Source organism: Epinephelus fuscoguttatus, linkage group LG20 (genome assembly GCF_011397635.1).
Source record: "Epinephelus fuscoguttatus linkage group LG20, E.fuscoguttatus.final_Chr_v1".
Taxonomy (NCBI): Eukaryota; Metazoa; Chordata; class Actinopteri; order Perciformes; family Serranidae; genus Epinephelus; species Epinephelus fuscoguttatus.
The window spans coordinates 34,187,314-34,210,754 of record NC_064771.1 but is presented as its reverse complement, the minus strand read 5'-3'; the positions used below and the strand labels follow the sequence as shown (position 1 = coordinate 34,210,754).

Below are 23,441 nucleotides of genomic sequence, written 5' to 3'. Positions count from 1 at the left end.
GAAAAGTGAGAACGCTTCACGATTGTGCGTGTCATCCTTGCGCCAGGGGCCATGCTAATCTTCTCTGTATCGTTCCCAGTTTAGTACATGTGTTATAGATTGTAACACACTGAGTAGGTGTCTCCTGTCTCCTACATGAAGTGGGTCAGTCCATGTGGAGTCTGTGCCAGGGTTTCAGCTCAGAGAGACTCTGACAGGACATGAAGGTTTTAAAAGACAGAACAGAGCACCAGAGTGAAGCCTGACAGCTGATGAACAAATGTGTTGCATATATTACTGGACTCAGTGACCCCCTCCACCCTCTCTCTGACCCAGGTCCTGGTTCTGGGTCCTGGTCCAGAGCTGAGAGGGATTGTGGGACTTCTTTGCAGAGCTGCTGTTACGTCAGGAGTTGCAAGGCGAGGAGAAAATCTTATCCTATCTTATCTGGGGGGAGATAATATACACAAACACATGAAACAAGACATATAAAAAATACAGTCGTTAAATAACCAAATTAGGAAAAAGAACAGAAATAAACAAAACAAAAGAAGAAAGTTATACCAAAAAAAGCCTTTTTTATGAAAATATTGATATCACAAAAACAGAAGATTTTCTCTTTATACATATTTATATCTGTCTGTATAATAATCTACCCTGAACGTCACACACACGTTTTCCTGAAGACAGGAAGTGAAACCAAACTTCCTTTTGCTTTCAGATTAACTTGTAGTTCCGCAGACTGAGCGCCAGGTGTCAGTGTGTGACCGCTGCGTGCAGGGATGTGATGGCGCTGCTGCACGTGAGTGTTGATTTGGTTGATTTGACTAAAAACTTAAATATTTCTAATAAATATATTGAAGCGTTTCAAGTAACTTTGTTGAAGAAGAATTAATCTCCAAAACAACAGCTCCCTGTAGCATGTAGATGTTTAACAGCAAATGTTTAACCCGGTTTACACTTAAAATTCTAACAATGTTGTTTTGCTTTTCAGCAAATTTTCAAACTTTGTCAGAATGTAAAACTGACTTTTTCTAAATCCAGAGGTTGTACTGAGTAATTCGGCACACGTGCCGTACACAATAGGCAGCACTAAATCTGATTAAACTTACATATTTTCCGTTTGGCTTTGCTGTCATGCATTTAACGTTACTGAGAAGGAGTCTCAACTAATTGAAATTCTAAGTTATTTTAAAAAAGATGTCTTGTTTAAATGTTTATTTCTGTGCCGAATTTATCCAAAGACTGAAATGCTTAGGAAAATTTCAAAAAGCTGTTTTTGAAAGATGTTTTAGTTGCCCATAAAGAAGGTATACGGAAATTCATATGATATCTAAAGGGAGTCTGGCGTGTCGTTCCCCAAACTGCAGCCACAGGCAGACCCTGCTTACATAATATCGCCGATGCAGTGACTGAATAAAGTCCAATACAAACGGAATAAATAAATTATCGGAAAGTTAAGGTTTAACATTGTCTGTTAAGTTTCTGCATATAATAGAGCTGTTGTTTTGGAGCGAAATTCTTGCTTTTGATTTGTATTTAAAAGCATTAGGCTACATTTATTTAAAGTTCTTTTGCTGTTCGGCAAATTTCCAAACTTTGTCAGCATGTCAAACAGACTTTTTCTAAATCTAGATGTTGTACTGAGTAATTCGGCACATATACCGTACACCATAGGCAGCAGTAAATTTAATTAAAATTACGTATTTCCTCTGCTTGGCTTGTTGGTCATGCACCTGACGTGATAAACTGCCAGCGGACAACGCAAAAAAATGTGTTATTTGTTTAAAAGATGTCTTTCTTGGAGGATCATTTGTATGCCGATTTTAATCAAATATCTAAATGGTTCGGGAAAAATGTCAAAGTCATTGTAGAAAGACAATAATTAGTCTCCAATAGACAATTGTACATTAATTGACATGATTTCTAAAAAGGAGTCTGGTGAGGCAATCCCCAAACCGCTGCCAAAAGCAGATCCTGCTTTAGTTATGACGTCAATTTAACAATATTTTGCTTTTAGGTAAATCTTAACTATTCTTCAAAACAGCTTTGGGCTTTTTTGAAAATCTAGGAGTTATACTGAGAATTTCGGCTCACATTAAATACACCTGAAGCAGCGGTAAATACACTCAACTCATTTTCTGTTTAGCCTGGCTCATCCATCCAGTGAACCATTAAACTACCGATGATTTGGAAACCCAGATTAAAGTTTTGTTTTTGTATTTTATAGATGTCCATTTTATTGTTTTATTATTTATTACTTTAATGTAAAAAAACGTCCCTGTAAACACTGTTTCCTTTTACCTGCATTACTGTTGAGTGTTTGGTGATATGACAGTTAAAGCCTGATTTGATTTGCTCCAGTGCAGCTCTAAAAAAAAAGAGACATTTAGTAGGCATGAACATTCAGACATCAAAGTTTTAATCAAGTACAAAAGTAGCAACTGGTACCAAAATACAGTGACATGCAAAAGTTTGGGAACCCCTGATCAAAAATGTGTTTACTGTGAGTATCAGTAGAAGATGACCTGATCTCCAAAAGACATGAAGTTAAAGATGAACCATTTCCCATGTCCCTTTGTCTCATCCATCCACCCCCGTCTGTAACAGGTGGACAGGTGTCCCTTTGCTCATTGTCACTTCCTGTCAACGTTACAGATCAGAAACACAGAGAGTTGTTGACTAGAGATGATACGCCGTCTCATGGTGGTCACTTCCTGTCAACGTTACAGATCAGAAGCACAGAGAGTTGTTGACTAGAGATGATACGCCGTCTCATGGTGGTCACTTCCTGTCAGCGTTACAGATCAGAAGCACAGAGAGTTGTTGACTAGAGATGATACGCCGTCTCACGGTGGTCACTTCCTGTCAACGTTACAGATCAGAAGCACAGAGAGTTGTTGACAAGAGATGATACGCCGTCTCACGGTGGTCACTTCCTGTCAACGTTACAGATCAGAAGCACAGAGAGTTGTTGACAAGAGATGATACGCCGTCTCACGGTGGTCACTTCCTGTCGACGTTACAGATCAGAAGCACAGAGAGTTGTTGACAAGAGATGATACGCCGTCTCACGGTGGTCACTTCCTGTCGACGTTACAGATCAGAAGCACAGAGAGTTGTTGACTAGAGATGATACGCCGTCTCACGGTGGTCACTTCCTGTCGACGTTACAGATCAGAAGCACAGAGAGTTGTTGACTAGAGATGATACGCCATCTCACGGTGGTCACTTCCTGTCGACGTTACAGATCAGAAGCACAGAGAGTTGTTGACTAGAGATGATACGCCGTCTCACGGCGGTCACTTCCTGTCAACGTTACAGATCAGAAGCACAGAGAGTTGTTGACTAGAGATGATACGCCGTCTCATCGTGCATCAAAAAAGGAAAAGATGATCCACACACTGATAGAGCTCCCATTAATCCATTTATTTTCTGTCAAGTGATGTTTCAAGCAAAGCAGGCTCTTCCTCAGACTTGTAATAAGATACAACCAGAAACGCCATCTTTAAATACCCACCGTGATCAGTGAGATAAATCACTGCTGTGTGTAAACCAGACATATAAAAAAATGAAAAAATACAGACAAAGATGTATTCATATAAATACAGTAGTCCAGCATAAACATGAAGAGTGACCTTGAGTACACACATATCTAAAGTACACATATATGTAAAAAAAAACGTCACCCTACATAAATATGAAAGTTCACATCATATAGTACAAAACCAGCGAATACATAATAGCCCAAAAAAGTCCATACTTGCATAGAAAATATAGAGGCATATTATCCAAAATATATATATATACAATTTACATATTTTACACATACCCCAAAGTAGAAGTACTCACAATCAAGGACTCAGGCTTAAAGCCTTCATACTGTACTACCTATAAGAGGCGGCCCTTATGTAAACTTTTAGTCAGGGAAATAGAAACGCCTTACACTTCACTCAGATTATAGATGAAAACAGATAAAAAGGAGCTAAAGTGCCTAACATATATATCCAGAATAATTCCCTTTTAAGTAGCAAAGTGTTTATGTCCCCCATTTGTGTGCTATTCGAGGGGGTTTAGAAACACAGTTCTTAAGCATAGGGTCCATTTCCACAATGTGCCAGTGTTTTTTAATAGTCTTTTCGGTGTCTTTGGATACAGGTGAGTACTGAATGGCACATATGACTCCATTGTCCGTTCTTTTGGGTCTCGTACAGGTCAGACATTCAGTTTGTGATACATTAGAAAAACGTGAAGAGGCATTGTGGATCCAGGTCGTCTTAAAGCCCCTTTGTTTGAATCGTCTTTCAAGTTCTTTTGTTTGTGTTAGGAAGCTTTCATCAGAACTGCAAATCCGTCTGATGCGATTAAATTGGGAGAGTGGAATATTTTTTTAAGGACAGTAGGATGGTAAGAGTCAACGTGTAATAAAGAGTTTCTGTCTGTGGGTTTACGGTACAGGTCCGTGTTGAGATTATTGTTTCCTTTGATGACCAAAATGTCCAAGAAGTTCTTTTTGTTATGGTCAGATGACAATGTGAATTGAAGATGTTGATTCTTGGAGTTAATGAAACTGTAAAACTCTAGCAGCATTGTTTCTGAACCTGTCCAAATGAAGAATATGTCGTCCAAGTATCTCTTCCAGTGTGAGATGTATTTGATGTAGGGGTTCACCGTCACTGTTCACCGTCTCATCGTGGTCACTTCCTGTCAACCGGCTTATTTTTACTACGATGCAGAACAGAGCGTTGACAGTAGCTGTGGTGAATCTTAGGTCTGAACTGGGTTTAACATCTCTGGAGAGTTTTTCCTTCTCTGAATGGAGGGTTTTAGTTTTGCTGAAGCAGCTTGAGATATTATTGAGCACTTGACACAGAAACTGTGGATCCGTGTGTCTGTCAGTTGTCGGTCTGGTTGAACACATCGTGCAGCGTTGTGTTCTCCTTGTACAAGACAAATCCTTCATACTAATGAAAATCTATTAGTAGAGAAAGTTTCCACGACCTCAAAGCACCAGAGACCATGCAGACATGTGGAGTCGTCCTTTCACACCTCTGACTGAACCACATCAAACCCTGTGGCAGCTGATGAAAAACATATTTTCTCGTATGTTTGACACTGATTTTCCTGTCTGTACAAACACTTCCTACACACACAGTGGATGTTAATGGGTGTAGCTGCCTCCTCCTCCTACTCCCTTTTTTATGAATGAGACACCCACACACACACACACACACAGTGATGTCAGCAACAAGCCCATCCCCCACTGATGCGGGAAAAACCTCACGATCAGGAAGCGAGAGGCATCCTCATGTTTCCCATATGTCTCTCTCCTCTCTCAGAGCGGGAGTCGGGTGAACAAACGTCACCTCCCCTCCTCCCCCACCCCTCCATCCTCCCTCCATCCTCCCTCCCTCACCAGCCTGAGGATGAGTAATCCAAAGAGAGAGAGAGGGGAGGGGGATACCAGCACAGCATCAGCATCATCATCATCATCATCATCAGTGAACGTGCAGGACGTGGGGATGAAAATTCAAAACCTCTCAGCTCAGTCATGTCCTCCTAATTCCTGGACTGTCACATGCTGCATACAACAGGAGAAAGAAAGGATGAGGTGAATTCGTACAGTACGTTCTGCAGGCACTGGCACTGGCTAATCACTGGAGAGACGAGAACCAGAGAAAAGACCAAAGGAATAGAAAGGATTTTTGGGCTGCTCACTTGCATGTGGAGCGTCACAGACTAATCTCTGGAAGAGCTGGACAAGAGGGGAGGCACCGTGGTTTGTTTCAGTGGATGATACCTGACTATTTCATGGATAGGCGATTAACTGTCTCATCTTTTGGACTGTGGGGACAGACTACATCCTGAACAGCAAGCCTCCCCTTTCACTGTCTATCCTAACAAACTGGCTATTCAGAAAATCTGTCCTACTCCTCCTCATGTGGTGTGTCAGAGGCTGGGATCTGGCTAATATCTGGACTCAGTGATTCAGAGCGGCACCGACACACTAACTGGACTACCTTCTGTATTACAGCCTCCTCCTGGGACCAGGTTAATCTCTGGATCAACGTGTCTGGCATGTTCTGCTTCTGCCTGCAGAGTTCCCTGCTGAAGCTTCAGGCACTGGAGGTGGAGGGGGGCACCTCGCTGGGTCCGTCCCCAGAGGAGAGCCCCCCTGCCCTGGGCAGCAAGGAGCAGAAGAGCCCCTGTGGGTCAGTGGAGCTTGGAGGGAAAGATGGGAAGACGCTGGCTCTCTGCCACAGCGTCCCCGCTGATGAAAACAGCCCCCCAGGTACATACACCTGTCTGTCTGTCTGTCCGCCTGTCTGTTTGTCCAATAATTCTGTCTTCTAGACCCTGAAACAAAACATCTGTGACTTTAACAAAGCAGCCCCGACTGTCAGCGGTGTGGTCACTATGAAGTGTGACTGAAGGTAGTAGTAGAAATACTACTGGTAGTAAGTTAATAGTTCACAGTGTCCCACCACTCGGTCACATCAGCGTACCATTTCCAGTTGTTGGGACGTACTACTGCAGGTAAAAACAGTTTCTAGATTTCTGTATTTAAAGAACAATTCTTTGCACTTGTGTTCCTCACGAACTCAAATATGTTTTCATTCACAAACAGATGTGTCATGAGTCGTGCAGGTTGCATGTTATCTGAGATAAAAAGCTGTGGATTCGCACACTGACATGTTCTCGTCATCCTGCACAGTAAATACACTCCATATGGTACAGAAACATGATCACCGGTGTTTCTGGTGAGACTGCTTATTCTGCACAGCACGCCACCAGCCGAGCTCCACGTCTGTGTGTGTGCTGCTGCTATTTATAGTACGGCATACAGAAGTAAAACACTCTGCAGCACATGAGACACACTCACTGACTGCCTGCTTTTACTCAGGTCTCTTTCATCACTGTGGTTGTTTTTCATATATGTGTATATGTACACGTGTGTGTGTGTGTGTGTGTGTATATGTGTGTACACATATATAGTGTTCGTCCTTGAGGTGATTGTAGAAGAGTTTTAGGTGGCAATATAGTAGGTTTTGGTGAGCCTTTGGGACGTTCTAGAGAGCATTAAGGTTGTTCTAGGGATCACTGTGGGTGTTCTAGGGATCATTGAGGGTGTTCTAGGGATCATTGAGGGTGTTCTAGGGATCACTGAGGGTGCTCTAGGGATCACTGAGGGTGTTCTAGGGATCATTGAGGGTGTTCTAGGGATCACTGAGGGTGTTCTAGGGATCATTGAGGGTGCTCTAGGGATCACTGAGGGTGTTCTAGGGATCACTGTGGGTGTTCTAGGGATCATTGAGGGTGTTCTAGGGATCACTGAGGTTGTTCTAGGGATCATTGAGGGTGCTCTAGGGATCACTGAGGGTGTTCTAGGGATCACTGTGGGTGTTCTAGGGATCATTGAGGGTGCTCTAGGGATCACTGTGGGTGTTCTAGGGATCACTGAGGGTGTTCTAGGGATCACTGTGGGTGTTCTAGGGATCACTGAGGGTGTTCTAGGGATCACTGAGGGTGCTCTAGGGATCATTGAGGGTGTTCTAGGGATCACTGAGGGTGTTCTAGGGATCACTGTGGGTGTTCTAGGGATCATTGAGGGTGTTCTAGGGATCACTGAGGGTGCTCTAGGGATCATTGAGGGTGTTCTAGGGATCACTGTGGGTGTTCTAGGGATCACTGAGGGTGCTCTAGGGATCATTGAGGGTGTTCTAGGGATCATTGAGGGTGCTCTAGGGATCATTGAGGGTGTTCTAGGGATCACTGAGGGTGTTCTAGGGATCACTGAGGGTGCTCTAGGGATCACTGAGGGTGTTCTAGGGATCACTGTGGGTGTTCTAGGGATCACTGTGGGTGTTCTAGGGATCACTGAGGGTGCTCTAGGGATCATTGAGGGTGTTCTAGGGATCACTGAGGGTGCTCTAGGGATCATTGAGGGTGTTCTAGGGATCACTGAGGGTGTTCTAGGGATCACTGCGGGTGTTCTAGGGATCATTGAGGGTGCTCTAGGGATCATTGAGGGTGTTCTAGGGATCACTGAGGGTGCTCTAGGGATCACTGAGGGTGCTCTAGGGATCATTGAGGGTGTTCTAGGGATCACTGAGGGTGTTCTAGGGATCACTGTGGGTGTTCTAGGGATCATTGAGGGTGTTCTAGGGATCATTGAGGGTGCTCTAGGGATCATTGAGGGTGTTCTAGGGATCACTGAGGGTGCTCTAGGGATCATTGAGGGTGTTCTAGGGATCACTGAGGGTGTTCTAGGGATCACTGTGGGTGTTCTAGGGATCATTGAGGGTGCTCTAGGGATCATTGAAGGTGTTCTAGGGATCACTGAGAGTGCTCTAGGGATCATTGAGGGTGTTCTAGGGATCATTGAGGGTGCTCTAGGGATCATTGAGGGTGTTCTAGGGATCACTGAGGGTGTTCTAGGGATCACTGTGGGTGTTCTAGGGATCACTGAGGGTGCTCTAGGGATCATTAAGGTTGTTCTAGGGATCACTGAGGGTGTTCTAGGGATCACTGTGGGTGTTCTAGGGATCACTGAGGGTGTTCTAGGGATCACTGTGGGTGTTCTAGGGATCATTGAGGGTGTTCTAGGGATCACTGAGGGTGCTCTAGGGATCACTGAGGGTGTTCTAGGGATCACTGAGGGTGTTCTAGGGATCATTGAGGGTGTTCTAGGGATCATTGAGGGCGCTCTAGCGATCACTGAGAGTGTTCTAGGGATCACTGAGGTTGTTCTAGGGATCATTGAGGGTGCTCTAGGGATCATTGAGGGTGCTCTAGGGATCATTGAGGGTGCTCTAGGGATCATTGAGGGTGCTCTAGGGATCATTGAGGGTGTTCTAGGGATCACTGTGGGTGTTCTAGGGATCATTGAGGGTGCTCTAGGGATCACTGAGGGTGTTCTAGGGATCACTGAGGGTGTTCTAGGGATCATTGAGGGTGCTCTAGGGATCATTGAGGATGATCTAGGGATCATTGAGGGTGTTCTAGGGCTCACTGAGGGTGTTCTAGGGATCATTAAGGGTGTTCTAGGGATCATTGAGGGTGCTCTAGGGATCACTGAGGGTGCTCTAGGGATCATTAAGGGTGCTCTAGGGATCACTGAGGGTGCTCTAGGGATCATTGAGGGTGCTCTAGGGATCATTGAGGGTGTTCTAGGGATCATTGAGGGCGCTCTAGCGATCACTGAGAGTGTTCTAGGGATCATTGAGGGCGCTCTAGCGATCACTGAGAGTGTTCTAGGGATCACTGAGAGTGTTCTAGGGATCACTGAGGTTGTTCTAGGGATCATTGAGGGTGCTCTAGGGATCATTGAGGGTGCTCTAGGGATCACTGAGGGTTTTCTAGGGATCACTGAGGGTGTTCTAGGGATCACTGAGGGTGTCTAGGGATCGTTGAGGGTGCTCTAGGAATCACTGAGGGTGCTCTAGGGATCACTGAGGGTTTTCTAGGGATCACTGAGGGTGTTCTAGGGATCACTGAGGGTGTTCTAGGGATCATTGAGGGTGCTCTAGGGATCATTGAGGATGATCTAGGGATCATTGAGGGTGTTCTAGGGCTCACTGAGGGTGTTCTAGGGATCATTAAGGGTGTTCTAGGGATCACTGAGGGTGTTCTAGGGATCACTGAGGGTGCTCTAGGGATCATTAAGGGTGCTCTAGGGATCATTGAGGGTGCTCTAGGGATCATTGAGGGTGTTCTAGGGATCATTGAAGGTGATCTGGGGCTCACTGAGGGTGTTCTAGGGATCACTGAGGGTGCTCTAGGGATCATTAAGGGTGCTCTAGGGATCATTGAGGGTGTTCTAGGGATCATTGAGGGTGTTCTAGGGATAATTAAGGGTGCTCTAGGGATCACTGAGGGTGCTCTAGGAATCACTGAGGGTGTTCTAGGGATTATTAAGGGTGATCTAGGGATCATTGAGGGTGCTCTAGAGGTCCTTTTGGTGCTTCTGCTCGTCAATGATGAAGTTGTGGTGATATTTTGAGTAGGTTTTAGGAGTCCCTGAGAACTTTCTAGAAGTGGTGGTTCTAGTCAGCGAGGATGTTCTTGGAGTAATTGTGGTGGTTATAGAGACCTTTAGGGTTGTTCTAGTGACCATTGAGGAGGTTGTAGAGGACAGTTAGGTGGTGCTAGTGGTCTGTGAGGACGTTCTACTGGTCCTTTAGGTGGTTCTTGAGATCCTTAAGGTGGGGACATTGTAGGGATCCTTTAGGTGGTTCTAGTCAACTAGAGGGTTCATAAGCTCATTGAGGTGGTTTTAGTGATCCTTAAAGTTGTTCTGGTGATCACTGAGGAGATTGTAGAGGACCTTCAGGTGGTTCTGTTGGTTGCTGAGGATGTTCTAGGGATCCTTTTAGGTGGTCAGTGAGAGGGGTTTTGAGCTCATTGGGGTGGATGTAGAAATCCATGAAGTTATTTCAGTGATCACTCAGGAGATTGTAGAGGACTCTCAAGTGGCTCCCCTGGTCAATGCAGAAGTTCTACTGGTCCTTTCAGTGGCTCTAGAGATCACTGAGGAACTTCTATGGATTTTTGAGGGAGTTCTTGTCAAATAGGTGTTTCTAGAGATCCTTAAGTTTGTTAGTGATCACAAACCAGGTTGCAGAGGACCCTCAGGTGGTTCTAGTGGTAAATGAGGAGGTTCTAGTTCTCCCATGTGTGGTTCTAGTCAATAATGAGGTTCTTGAGCTCATTGAGGTGGTTCTAGAGATCCTTAAAGGTCTCATTGGTGGTTCTAGTCAATAAAGAGGTTCTTGAGCTTATTAGCTCACTAGTGATTGCTGAGGAGGTTATAGAGGACCCTTTAGATGGTTATAGTAATCACTGAGGATGGTTTAGAGATCATTTAGGTGGTTCTAGTCAACGAGAGGGTTTTTGAGCTCATCTAGATCTAGAGATCCATGAAGTTGTTTCAGTGATCACTGAGGAGGTTGTAGAGGACCCTCCGGTGGTTCTGCTGGTCAATGAGGAGCTTCTACTGGTCGTTTAGATGGGTCTAGAGGTCACTGAAGAAGTTCTAAGGATTGTTGAGGGGGTTCTAGTTAATTGGGAGGTTCTTAAGATCAGTGAAGTGGTTCTAGAGATCCTTAAGGTTGCTCTGTTGATCACTTGTTGGAGGTTGTTTTTAGATCGTTCTAGTGGACAATGAAGAAGTTGTGTTGGTCGTTCAGCTGATTTTTGAGACCCATGAGGTTGTTCTTGTCACTGAAGAGATTCTTGAGGTAATTGAGGTGGTTCTAGAGATCCTTAAGGTAATTCTTTAAAATGTGTTTTTATTGGAGAAGTTCACTGTTGACAAATGTTTACATATTGCATATAAATGCTAAATCCTTAAAATGTTGCCTAAATCTGATTACACACTGCGTGTCTCTTTAGAGCTGCTGACAGTAGTGACCAGACCTCCACAGTCTCCCAGACATCAGCCGTTTACCACCATCCACCCTGGCCAGCAGCCCCTGACCCCCGATGGAGTTCTGCCCCCCAGCCCTCACCACTCCCCCTACTCCCCGCAGAGGAGCAGCCCTGGAGGTGAGGGGGGAGGAGGGGGAGGCGAGGGAGGATGTGGGGCTCTCCTCCAGCTCCTGGCGGGTGGCCCCAGCCCTCTGCCCTCCCCCCGCTGCTCCAGCCTCAGCCACAGCCTGAGGTTCAACTCTGACCCCGACACCGCACCGTCACCGCCCTGCAGCCAGCAGTACATACAGTGAGTCTGTCCGCACTGACCGGTCTCATGTGTAGTTTAATGCCATGTTTAGCCTTTACAATTAGCACCAATATTCAAGTGTCCACATACTTTTGGCCGTGTACTGTATTTTAAGCCCGTCTAAGAGGATGGTGGAGGTTTAGCAAAGTTCCAGGTTATCAAGCATGTTTTTCGTGTTTTAAATGATTCAGAAGCTTTTATGTTCCTTGTTTTTGAGTGACGGAGGACCGATTTCTATTTGAGGAAACATTTTAAAGAAAATCCGACGATTTGTCTCAGTTCAGCTCCACAAACATCCTGTTACATGATGGTATTAAAGTATTTTAAATAGAGAGAGCCGCTCCATCTGTCTGTCTGCATCTCATATAATCCATCCAGTTCTTCTTCCTCCATCATCATGTCTCGATAACACTGATGTGATTCTAAACTGTTTGTGTTTGTGTCCAGGTGTCGGGGTCGGGACCGGGCCGAGGGCTCGGAGGACCCGGAGTGTCCCTCCTCCATCCCGTTCCTCACCAGACAGATTCAGATGCTGAAGAAGAAGGTCCGCAGGTTTGAGGATCAGTTTGAGCAGGAGATGAACTACAAGGTAAACACAGCAGGGACCAGGACTCCATAATTCATAATCTAAGGATCCAGTGGGGTTCTTAAAACAGATTACAAACTCAGAGCACAGTAACTACTAGAAGTTAACGCTTCAAGTTTTCAGGCTGGATGTCTGTCATCCTGTTCTGTAATAATGACGTTGATGGTGTGTGTCTCTGTTCCTCCCCTCAGCCGTCCCACAACGATAAATACTCCAACCCAGAGATGATCCGAGTGATGGGGGAACTGGCGAAGGCTCGCAAACAGCTCAAAGGTAAAACTGTCAGCCTGATGTGTTCATGTCTTTGTTTCCAGATTAGTTAAAAAAGAAAACTAACATTGTTTGCTGATTGAATCCTCCACTCTTTAAAGCTTCAGAGGAACTTTAGGTCCCAGATTAACACAATATTTAATGTGTGACGGTGTGTCCTCTGCAGAGATGAGGCTCAGACAGTCGGTGTTTGAGTCGAAGGAGCCAGACGGTCCAGGAAACACCTGCAGGTAACACCCACACACCAACACACCCACTGCACATGGACTCAGTGTGGTCCTCAGGTCAGATCCATCAGTGTCAATGTGTCTTGCAGGTACGGCTCCGGCCAGCAGGGAGCGCCGGACCACAAACCCACACTGGAGGAGACGGTGGAGTCTCTGTTCAGACGGCTGAGAGAGAAGAGACAGGCTCTGGGCCTGCCAGACAACATGAAGGTCACAGAATCCAAAATTCATCCTCACCACATTCATTTGTTCCTGCTGTGTTTTATTCTGCTTTGCTGCACTTATATGACTTCACACACTGAGGTCGACAACTGAGAGTTGTGAGTGCAGTATGTATTTACCCTCACCGGCCACTTTATTAGGGACACCTTGCTAGTACCAGGTTGGACCCCTTTTTTAATTCTTGGTGTCACTGATTCAACAAGGTGCTGGAAACACTCCTCAGAGATTTTGGTCCATATTGATATGATGACATCACATTGAGATTGAGATCTGGTGACTGTGGAGGCCATTGGAGTACAGTGAACTCATTGTCATGTTTGAGATGATGTGAGTTTTGTGACATGGTGCGTTATCCTGCTGGAAGTAGCCATCAGAAGATGGGTACACTGTGGTCATAAAGGGATGGACACGCTCAGCAACAATACTCAGGTAGGCTGTGGTGTTTAAACCATGCTCAGTTGGTACTAAGAAAATCTCCCCCACACCATTACACCACCACCAGCAGCAGCCTGAAGCGTTGATACAAGGCGGGATGGATCCATGCTTCCATCTGAATGTGGTTTTTCCAATCTTCTATTGTCCAGTTTTGGTGAGAAAACCCGTGTGAATTGTAGCCTCAGTTTCCTGTTGTTAGCTGACAGGAGTGGCACCTGGTGTGGTCTTCTGCTGCTGTAGCCCATCTGCTTCAAGGTTGGACAAGGTGTTGTTGCTTCAGAGATGCTCTTCTGCACACCTTGGTTGGAACCAGTGCTTATTTGACTTCCTGTTGCCTTTCTATCATCTTGAACCAGTCTGGCCATTCTCCTCTGACCTCTGGCATCAACAAGGCATTTTGGCTCACTGGATATTTTCTCTTTTTGGGACCATCCTCTGTAAACCCTAGAGATGGTTGTGCTGAAAATCCCAGTAAATACTCAGAGCAGCCCGTCTGGCACCAACAACCATGCCACGTTCAAAGTCACTTCAATCACCTTTCTTCATCATTCTGATGCTCCGTTTGAACTTCAGCAGCTCGTCTTCACCATGTCTACATGACTAAATGTTAATGAGCTGCTGCCACGTGATTGGCTGATTAACTATTTGTATTAACGAGCAGTTGAACAGGTGTACCTAATAAAGTGGGCGATGAGTGTATTTCTCATTATATTGAGCAGTTTTAGGCACAAACAATTCCATCAGGATAAACCAATCTTAAATTATCTTCAAGTTATGTTGTGCTGATTCTAACATAATAAAAATGTGTAATAGAAGTACACATAACAGATGTGTTAACAAAAGTATTTACTTTAATCTCATCTAGAACAAACCAGAGCTGCACATGTTCAATCCTCACAGCATGAATCAAGTACAACTGTCACAGTATGGACAGTGACACGCACTGAAAGGCAGAGCACGTTGACATGCATCCTCCCCAGACCCTGTTTAATGTTTGCCCTGTTTTATTCCCCGTGTGCAGGAGATGACGCAGGCTCAGATGGTGTTGGAGAAGATCACTCTGCAGAAATGTCTGCTCTACTTTGAGAGTGTACACGGGCGGCCGGTGAGTCGTCACCAGCTCTTCAATAAACTGTACAGGAACAGGAAATACAAAGCTGATGTAGAGGAGGACTGAAGAGCGAATGCTCCTTATAATGTGGAAATATAAAGAGAATATTGTTTCTGCTTCTCAGAAAGATCGTTGAACAAAATAAGACAAAATAATATATGTGAAGGATTTCTGTTTTTAAAGCACCTCTGCAGGGAAAAATGTCAAAGAAATATTATATCACACCACCTGTGTGTCTGTCTACACCTCAGGCCAGTTAGATAGATAGATAGTTGATTAGTTAGTTTTACGCTAGGTAGTTTGGTACTTTTTGTGTCGTTTGTTGTGCAATTAGTTAGTTAGTTAACTTGGTAGCTAGTTAGTAAGTTACATTGTGCAGTGAAATGCTCTGTTACTCCCTTGAGTAATATCGAACATGCACAGCAGAAAAAATATAAACAACAAAGATATGGTCATATGTCCAAAAAATATGAATTATGAGTATGTTTTATATGATTTAATTAAATGCAAATTTGAAACACATGGAATTATAAAAGCTGTCCAGAGATCAGAGGGCAAATATAAGGATTTAATGGAGCATAATGAAAGTGAAATAAATTTAATGGGTCGACACCTTTTGACCCTTTTTTTCCAAGCATCAGTGGTTCTGCAGGACTTTAACAGTACTGCTACAGTTTACTGCCCCTCAGATTCATCTACAGCCACTGAGATGTTGCTATGGTAACACCTGTCTGTCTGTCTGTCTGTCTGTCTGTCTGTCTCTCTCTCTCTCTCTCTCTCAGGGAGGTAAACAGGAGAAGAACCTGGTGAAGCCTCTGTACGACAGATACCAGATGATCAAACGTTTACTGTGTGCCAGCCCGACTATCCCCACTATAGTGAGAAACACACACACACACACACACACACACACACACACACATTTTCACTGTTCAATCATCATCACACTGGTAACAAGCTAACATTACATTCAGTGTGACTTACACTTCCTGAGGATATAATTATCTCTGATAATTCAGGAAGAAGAAGATGGTTCTGATGAAGACTCAATGAGCTCCTCGACAGTCGAAGAACTTCCCGTCCCGCCTCCTCGCAGAGCGGCACGACCTGCTGCCGGCGAGGAGGACAGTGACAGGGACAGTGACCCGGCCTTCGTGTCCCCATTAGACGAGGTGAAAGCCGTCCATCAACAACCTGCTCTCACCATGGCCAACCTGCACGAAGCATCCAGGTCTGTATGTTTGTTTAATTTAATTTTATTAATTTAATGTTTTTTAATTTTTTAATTTTATTAATCCCCAAGGGGGAAATTCAATGTTTTCACTGCGTTGTCATATACATACACACACAGGCCTGAAATACACACACACATGCACAAACAGGACCTTTACATGCATTAAATGGAGAGATGTCAGAGTGACATTACAACACTGGAGGTTCTGGTTTCACTTCAGCTCTCTGTGGACGGAGATTCAGAGGTTTGCTGATCCAGAGATTTTTACGCAGCTGCTTCACAGTAAAACATTTTCATCAGAGTCTGGGAAACGAATCAGGGTTTAGCTTGGTCTTTATGTGTGCAGCATCGGTCTTGGTGGTTTCTCCTTCTCTTCCGACATTAACCTCTTTGCTCTGTGCTCAAACCGAACCAGGTCTCAACTGCTGCAGTGTCTGCGGGAAACAAGGGCAGAGAAGAAGACGAGACGTAAAGTTCTGAGAGAGTTTGAAGACGAGTTTTACCGCCAGACTGGAAGGTGAGAGATGACTCAAACAGGGCGTCCTCAAACTGACTCAGGGTGGAGCCAGCTTTAACAAATGTATTTATTGTTGGATAGCTTAATCTATAATGATCAGAATTTGCAGAGCTACCTGATAGACAAGTTGTCTGATAAATGCAGTATGATAACTGTCATTTACATCTGAAACAGAAGGAGCTGAATCCCTCCATATTTGACCTTTCATTAAGTACCGCCCCTTTATGATGGTCCGACAAGCTGTCAGAGTAATCATGGAGCCCGCACTGTAACTAACTGCACTCCCTGAAGAAATATGATCATTTATTTGGACAAATGAAAGAGTGATTCCAGAGAGAAGCAGACAGAGGGGTCTACAGTCTGTGTTTGAAGGATATATCCAGGATGTCAAACTGACTCAGCAGCAACAACAGGTTAAAAAGACAAAGATAGTTAGAAGCTAAAGCCGAACTACAGTGGTGGAAAAAAGTTTTCGGACACCCCATGTATTTGTGAAATATTGCATTAAGAATCACTCTTAGGTCTTCAAGTGCAATTTCTTTTAGTACAGTCACAGCCAAAATACTAAATAAATCCTAAAAAAAGCCATTAAAAACTTAAAATTGATTGGTTCCATAAAAATACATAAGAAATTTTGAGTATTGGGTCATTTTGGTACCAGTGATGAAGGTCCTTCTTTTTATTAAAAGACACAATTTCTGTTACCAAGCTTCGTGTCTACATAAAGCCAGCACATCTGAAAGTTCTTCAGACACAAAAATGGCTAAAACAAGGAACCTAACGCAGGAAACACGCCTGAAGATAAAGATTCTCAGCCAGGAAGGGTACAGCTGCCGCCAGATAGCCAGGAAGTGCAGATGCAGTCCTTCAGCAGTTGGATACACTCTGCAGAAATACGGACGAACCAACAGCTTGGAAGACAAATCAAGATCTGGGCGTCCATGGGTTTCTTCAGCAAGAAATGACCGCATCCTGATCCGCATGTGCAAGCAAAACCGCCGAATGACATCACAGGAGCTTCAGCAGCAGTGGTCAAACCAAACTGGTGTCCAGTGTTCCACCCGCACTGTACATGGCCGACTTTTAGATCATGGCTTAAGGTCCTACAAGGCTATCAAGAAGCCCCTGATCAATGAGAGACAGAGGTTAGCCCAGCGTCGTTGGGTCCAGGCACACGAGAACTGGACAGCCAGGAATTGGAAGAAGATTTTGTGGTCAGATGAGTCCAGTTTCCAGCTTTATCTTCCTCCTACTAATGTGAGTGCAGAAGGCCAGGCGAAGCATTATCTCCAGCATGTACAGTACCTACTGTCAAGCATGGTGGAGGCAGTATCATGGTTTTGGGGATGCATGAGTGCTGCTGGTGTTGGTCATCTCACTGTCTGTGATGGCACATTGAACTCTACCAAGTATTGTACCATTCTCGAAACCCACATGCTCCCTTCTGCGCGTGCACTGTTCCGTCAAGGTAAAAACTGGATGTTTCAACAAGATAATGCCCCTTGCCACACATCCAAGGCCAGTAGAACTTGGCTGCAGGAGCACAGTATCCAGGTCTTAGAGTGGCCAGCTCAATCCCCGGACATGAGCCCCATTGAAAATCTGTGGTGGATTATCAAAAGGTCTGTTTCAAAGCATAAACCAAAGAATTTAGAAGAATTAAAAGCAGTAATTCAAGAAGAATGGGACAAGATTACCCCTCAACAGTGTGAAAGGCTCGTGGGGAACATGCCAGCCAGGATTAGAGCTCTACTACGTGCCAATGGCAGGACTACTAAATATTAATTTGATGATGTGATGGTTTATTTATTTTTTGTTCAGTTTTGAACACATTCTCTGTTATTTGTTGACTTTGATACCAACAATGTTGAGAACTGACATATTGAAACTGTCAAGAATTTAGTTTTGTTAGTTTTTGTTGTAAACAATAAACAAAAAAAATATAATTTGTATTTGTTTGTATCTGTCTAATGCAGCCACACCTTTTGAAACACAAAAAAGATTTTTCCACAAATATTTCATGATAATATTTGAGATTGTGTAAAATTTTAAGGGTGTCCGAAAACTTTTTTCCACCACTGTATAGGCTACAGCATATCAGCAAAACTTCCCTACTTCCCCTTACTGGTTCCTGTACAGCAGGGTCGGTCTTTGTTTCACTGTTATCATCAGTAAAAAGCAAAAGCAGCATGTGTATACATTCAGTAGGCTATATCTTCAGTAGCTAGCTAGCTAACCCTACACTTTTCAGGGTTTGATTTTGGTTTTGGAACAGGGAAGAAACGTATATCTTTTTCCAGGTAACAACAAATACACGACGAGCTCCAGGCACAACAGCCACAAAACCAGCCTGAAAATGAAGGAAATCTGAAGCGACTGCATTAGTCAATGGAGCACAGCTATTTTGTTGTCGGACCGATGTTACGTTATTATTTGCCAGTCTGTGTCTTGGGGCAGGACTTAGCGAAGGGTCAGTTTCCAAAATATTCAATTAAAGTTAAAGTTCTTCATATTTACAATACCTTATTTGTACTTCTGCTCCACTACATTTGCACATTAAAATTGTAAATACAAATGACAGATATTACTATTACTATTATACTAAGATATTTTAGGGATATATATAAATGAGTTGGATAGTACCATAATTGTGTGTTTTTTTTATGTAAACATTATACGAAATCTGTAGTTGTAAAAGAGAAATGCCTTTTTTCTTCTCTTGTAAATCAAGAATCCTTAAAGCGGTGATATGTGACTTTTAAAAGAAGACATAGCACATTCATTCAGTCACAAATGAGCTGAATTCACAATAAAACATGCTGAGTTGAACACACTCAGGGTTTTTGCCACCTCAGCCTTACTTGGATGTTGCATTTTTAGACTTACATTGATAATAACATTTTTATCTCTAACATTCAAAGATATAAAATTCAGTATGTTGTTCTTAAATATTTTGTTAGTTATACATATTTGACAGAGAACAGTTTGTCGTTGTTGATGGTGTCATGTCAGAAAGCTTCTTTGGAGTGCCACAAGGATCTATACTAGGCCCGTTGCTTTTTTTCTTTCTATTTAAGTCAGTGATACAGCAATTTTTGTTTGTTTTAACTCCTCTGCAGTTTCACTGATACTCTTACGTTTTATTGACAGAATCTGTCAAAAAGAGGATCGTACTCCAATGAAGGAGGAATACCAGGAATACAAACAGCTCAAGGCGAAACTCCGTCTTCTGGAAGTCCTTCTAAGCAAACAGGAAGTCCCTAAAACCATGTGAGAGGAAACTGAAGCTCCCCAAAACACTTGAAAACTTTTAATGTGATTATCTGAGAGCAGAAAAGGTCTTTTTATGTGCTTCTGTTCAGAGAAGAGGAAGTGGTGAAAGGATTGTGTTTTGGCTGAGGCCACACTTTTTCCTTGCCATTATTTAAATACAGCCTATTTCAGCTATGTTAGCTGCATAGCTCAAGAAATGACATCAGTTGGTTATAGTTTGATCATCTTTGACCTCATTATTCAGTGTTCTGATTTAGATTCGAAGCCATTATAATTTGTCACATCCATCAAGGAATATGTTGATTTAAAAGAATAGTTCAACATTTTGGGAATCCATTTATCTGTTTAAATTGATGCCACTCTCATGTCAGTACAGTAAATGTGAAACTAAAGCCACGGCTGGTTAGTTAAGCGTAGCATAAATCCTGGAAACAGCTAGCCTAGCTCCTAGCATGCTACCGTGACATACTAAATGTGTCACGGAAACATCTTAATGTTAGTCTTGCGGACGTTAACCACCATATTTAATGTTAACATGCTAAATGTTTCAGTCCAATGTTAGCTTAGCCACAACTCAACATGACTATGCTAAATGTGTTGTGCTAACAAAGGAACATAACATGACACAGCTGTATGTAGAACATAGCCAACATACCATGATAATGATCATGTATGTTGGACCTTAATAATGAAATGATTACACGCTAACATGCTACCATCGTGTAATATATTTCCATGACATTGACTCTAACTTTAGCGGGTCAGCATGAAACATTGTAATGTGGTCGCAGTTATCACGTTAGCATGCAGCAGGAAATGCTACATCCTAAATGTTTCATAGATTTATCTTGATGTTGTGCTATCATGTTACATTTACACTAACATACGGTTTTAACATGTACACATTTCTATTTTAACAGTCCAATGTTAGCTTAGACACAACTCAGCATGACTCAGCTGTACGCAGAACTAATGCTAACATACCATTGCTCTGCTAATGTGACAACTGTAAGCATGTTGGGTGTTGATAAGGAAATGTTTACATGCTAATATGCTACCATGACATTAGCATAGTAACTTTAATGTTAGCATGAAAGGTTTAAGATGTTGTAACCTGGTTACCGTGGTAGCATACACCAGGTAATGCTATTGCTGCGTTCAGTTAGTGTCATGTTCACCGTGGTATTCAAAACTTTCAGATACATTTTCTGAGAGCTCCGAGTTCATGACTTTATGTACACGAGTACCCATGTCATAAACACGAGCTCACGAGTTCCATTTGAACAACACACATTAGCATTAAGTTCTACATTGTCACAGAGAGTTGTGCCTAACCTAATGTTAGCATATTAGGATAACACATTTAGCATGTTAAGGTAGCATTTTCACATTCAGATGGATTACACCTTTATGTTGTAAAGGACGCTCACAAGTTGGAGGAAACTTTAATTTTTTTCTGTAACGTTACATTTGTGAGTTTTGGACAATAACAGACTTCTCACTACTTCCTCTCCAAACTGTAAAATCTATAAATAACGTTACTCCAGAAAAGTTGTATAAGGTATAAAAAGAGATCTGTCTGCCATTCTGTCAGTGGAAACTTACCTACCAGCATCCTACAGTATTTATTTACCTGCATCAAGTCTGAATATTGTACAACTGCATTTATTCCAGTCTGCAATGATGAAGACGATTCCAGAGGTAAAATTAACTGCAGACATGCGTTCCCTCCATCTTGTTTGAGTTAACGGACCAAACTATTTTTTTTATACGGGACTAAATGTGTGTGTATCGAACTGAGAGCACTTTAATCTGTCACCAGGGGTTTGCAAGATGAAGAAGAGAGTTTGGCTTCCTCTCAACAACATTAAACACCATTCAGACTTTGCCTCTGAAGGAGCTGATGAGGTTAAACTAAAACGTGTGTTTGGACTAGAAACGTTTGGGACAAAGATGCAATGTACAACTTATTGTTAGTCTTGTGTATGTCAACATATGTTGGAAAATAATGCTTTGGAGAGATGAATGCATTGGTATATATATATCATAGCACTTTATGTTGAAAAAGGGAAATTATTTTTATCCAAAGTCTCATGTTTAATATGCAATACGGTCCGTTGATAAAGATCAGTGCTGGTGTTGGTGAACAGGCAGGTGAGCTATTTCTTTGAGACTGAAGAGGTTACATCGCACCTACGGCAGCTACGTATGACATTTCAGAAGTTATATCGTCGCCTTCAATGTGGCTGATGCACTGTCAGGGCTGCACGAACTGTGATTGGCTGCTTGTGTTGTCATGTTTGTGATGGAGCTTGTTGAGAGTGAAGATGACAGGAAGGAAGTTAGATTCAGTAGTTTTCTCCTTTTTAAAACAAACGTCAAACAGTGATCATACTGCAGACATTTTGTTAAATGCAAGCTGACGCTCGTCTCCATGGTAACACAGAGAAATCGTGCGTCATCATCTACGTCATACTTGTTGATGTTGCTGCTACAGTGTAGAAAAGCACACCAATCCCGAGCCCGAACAATGGAGTCAACCTTCACATTATAGCCTACTACAGTTTATATTATGGAGACAAGGTCAAGAACGACCTTCTCGGCTACCTTCCTACTGTACCACCCATGGCCGTGCAGTTCAGAGGATGAGATGGGCGAGTGCTGCATGTACAGATTTCAAGGGAGCCAACGGTGCTGAGATATGTCTTTGCAACTCTACGTGTTTCAGGTGTACTACGGTTGGTTTTCACACCTGATGCGAACCGTACCATAGTACACATGTACCAATTGACACAGGTCAGCACACTGACAGTGTTCACACTAATTAAAAACAACTGGATGTTGGGGTCAGGTGTACTCAGATCTTGCTCTGGGTCCCTGATGTGAAAGCCTCCTGTGTTACAGGCGTTTTCATATTAGATACGATGCGATTGATTCGTGAATATGACTGCTGTCATATAAAGGCAACAGTATTAAATTGAAACTGTTAAAATGACTTGTAGTCACATTCAATAGCAGTGCAGCTCTGTGTTTTGGTACAGTTGGTATTCACACCTAATGTGTACTGTACCAGGATACACATGAACAGAACTCAACGTCACCTTTTCAAGTGGACTTGAGTCTGATTGGCGTGCTGTGCCCAGGTACAGTACACAGTGTTCACACTAATCAAACGAACTGGACTTTGGGGTCAAGTGAACACAGAACCAAGCCGGGTCCCAGATGTGAAAACCTTCTGTCTCTTTATCATGAAGTCAGTGACAGAATGTAAACATGTTACTGTGGGGAATATAACACATCATGTAGAACACATGCGTCTCGTGTTGCGGAGGTGAAATCTGGTGCTCGACTGTAAATCAAAACCTATGCAGTAGATACAGCAGGACTCTTGTTAACCCCTACCGTCCAGTATAAACCCAGATTAAATCCCGAGCTTCGTATGCTCACCCATCAACCCGACATCCTACCTGAGAAGAAAAGAAAATGCTGCATTTTCATCACAAAATATTGGGAAAACTAAAGAAACCTAATGTCAAGTAGAGAGGGTTGAGTTTAGCCACCAGACAACAAACACCTGGATATATGTGACAGAGGTGAAATATTTTGTGTATCCTTGATGTCGGTGGTAAAATGTGTCTCAAACATTTCCCACTGAGGTAAAATCTTACGACGGTTTTCTGTCCCGAACTTTCATGACACATCAGCGTTGATGTTATGACCTTATCATGCCTGACTTCATGCTGTGATGATTAAAACGTCTCCTGTTGTTGTGCTGTTCTGGTTTGCTCGACAAATTTCTATACAGACGAGTTTAAAATAAATATTTTTGCTATCAACAGAATGTTGTCATTTTTATTGTAATACTTAG

At 43.1% G+C, this 23,441-nt stretch overlaps 1 protein-coding gene and 1 non-coding gene across 2 annotated transcripts; one reads left to right on the top strand and one right to left on the bottom strand.

Annotated features, from left to right (window-relative positions):
- LOC125881379 (U6 spliceosomal RNA) lies at positions 1 to 108 on the bottom strand. Its single transcript, XR_007448233.1, has one exon. It is a non-coding gene; the product is annotated as a U6 spliceosomal RNA (small nuclear RNA).
- Positions 109 to 5,422: 5,314 nt separating this feature from the next.
- On the top strand, positions 5,423 to 23,408 carry LOC125881196 (protein FAM13C-like). Its single transcript, XM_049564244.1, has 11 exons — positions 5,423 to 6,271; positions 11,374 to 11,698; positions 12,146 to 12,287; positions 12,476 to 12,557; positions 12,721 to 12,784; positions 12,871 to 12,991; positions 14,460 to 14,543; positions 15,332 to 15,427; positions 15,569 to 15,780; positions 16,199 to 16,300; positions 19,451 to 23,408. Exons 1-11 carry the CDS (start codon positions 6,058 to 6,060, stop codon positions 19,572 to 19,574), a joined length of 1,566 nt encoding a protein of 521 aa, XP_049420201.1. The 5' UTR covers positions 5,423 to 6,057; the 3' UTR covers positions 19,575 to 23,408.
- The last annotated feature ends 33 nt before the right edge of the window (positions 23,409 to 23,441 follow it).

What these genes read in the sequence shown, in the direction of transcription:
- LOC125881196 (XM_049564244.1), top strand. Translation starts at nt 6,058, where the DNA reads ATGTTCTGCTTCTGCCTGCAGAGTTCCCTGCTGAAGCTTCAGGCACTG. An exon ending in GGTCCAGGAAACACCTGCAG is followed by an intron (nt 12,785 to 12,870) that starts GTAACACCCACA and finishes TGTGTCTTGCAG; the next exon opens with GTACGGCTCCGGCCAGCAGG. An exon ending in GCCTGCCAGACAACATGAAG is followed by an intron (nt 12,992 to 14,459) that starts GTCACAGAATCC and finishes CCCCGTGTGCAG; the next exon opens with GAGATGACGCAGGCTCAGAT.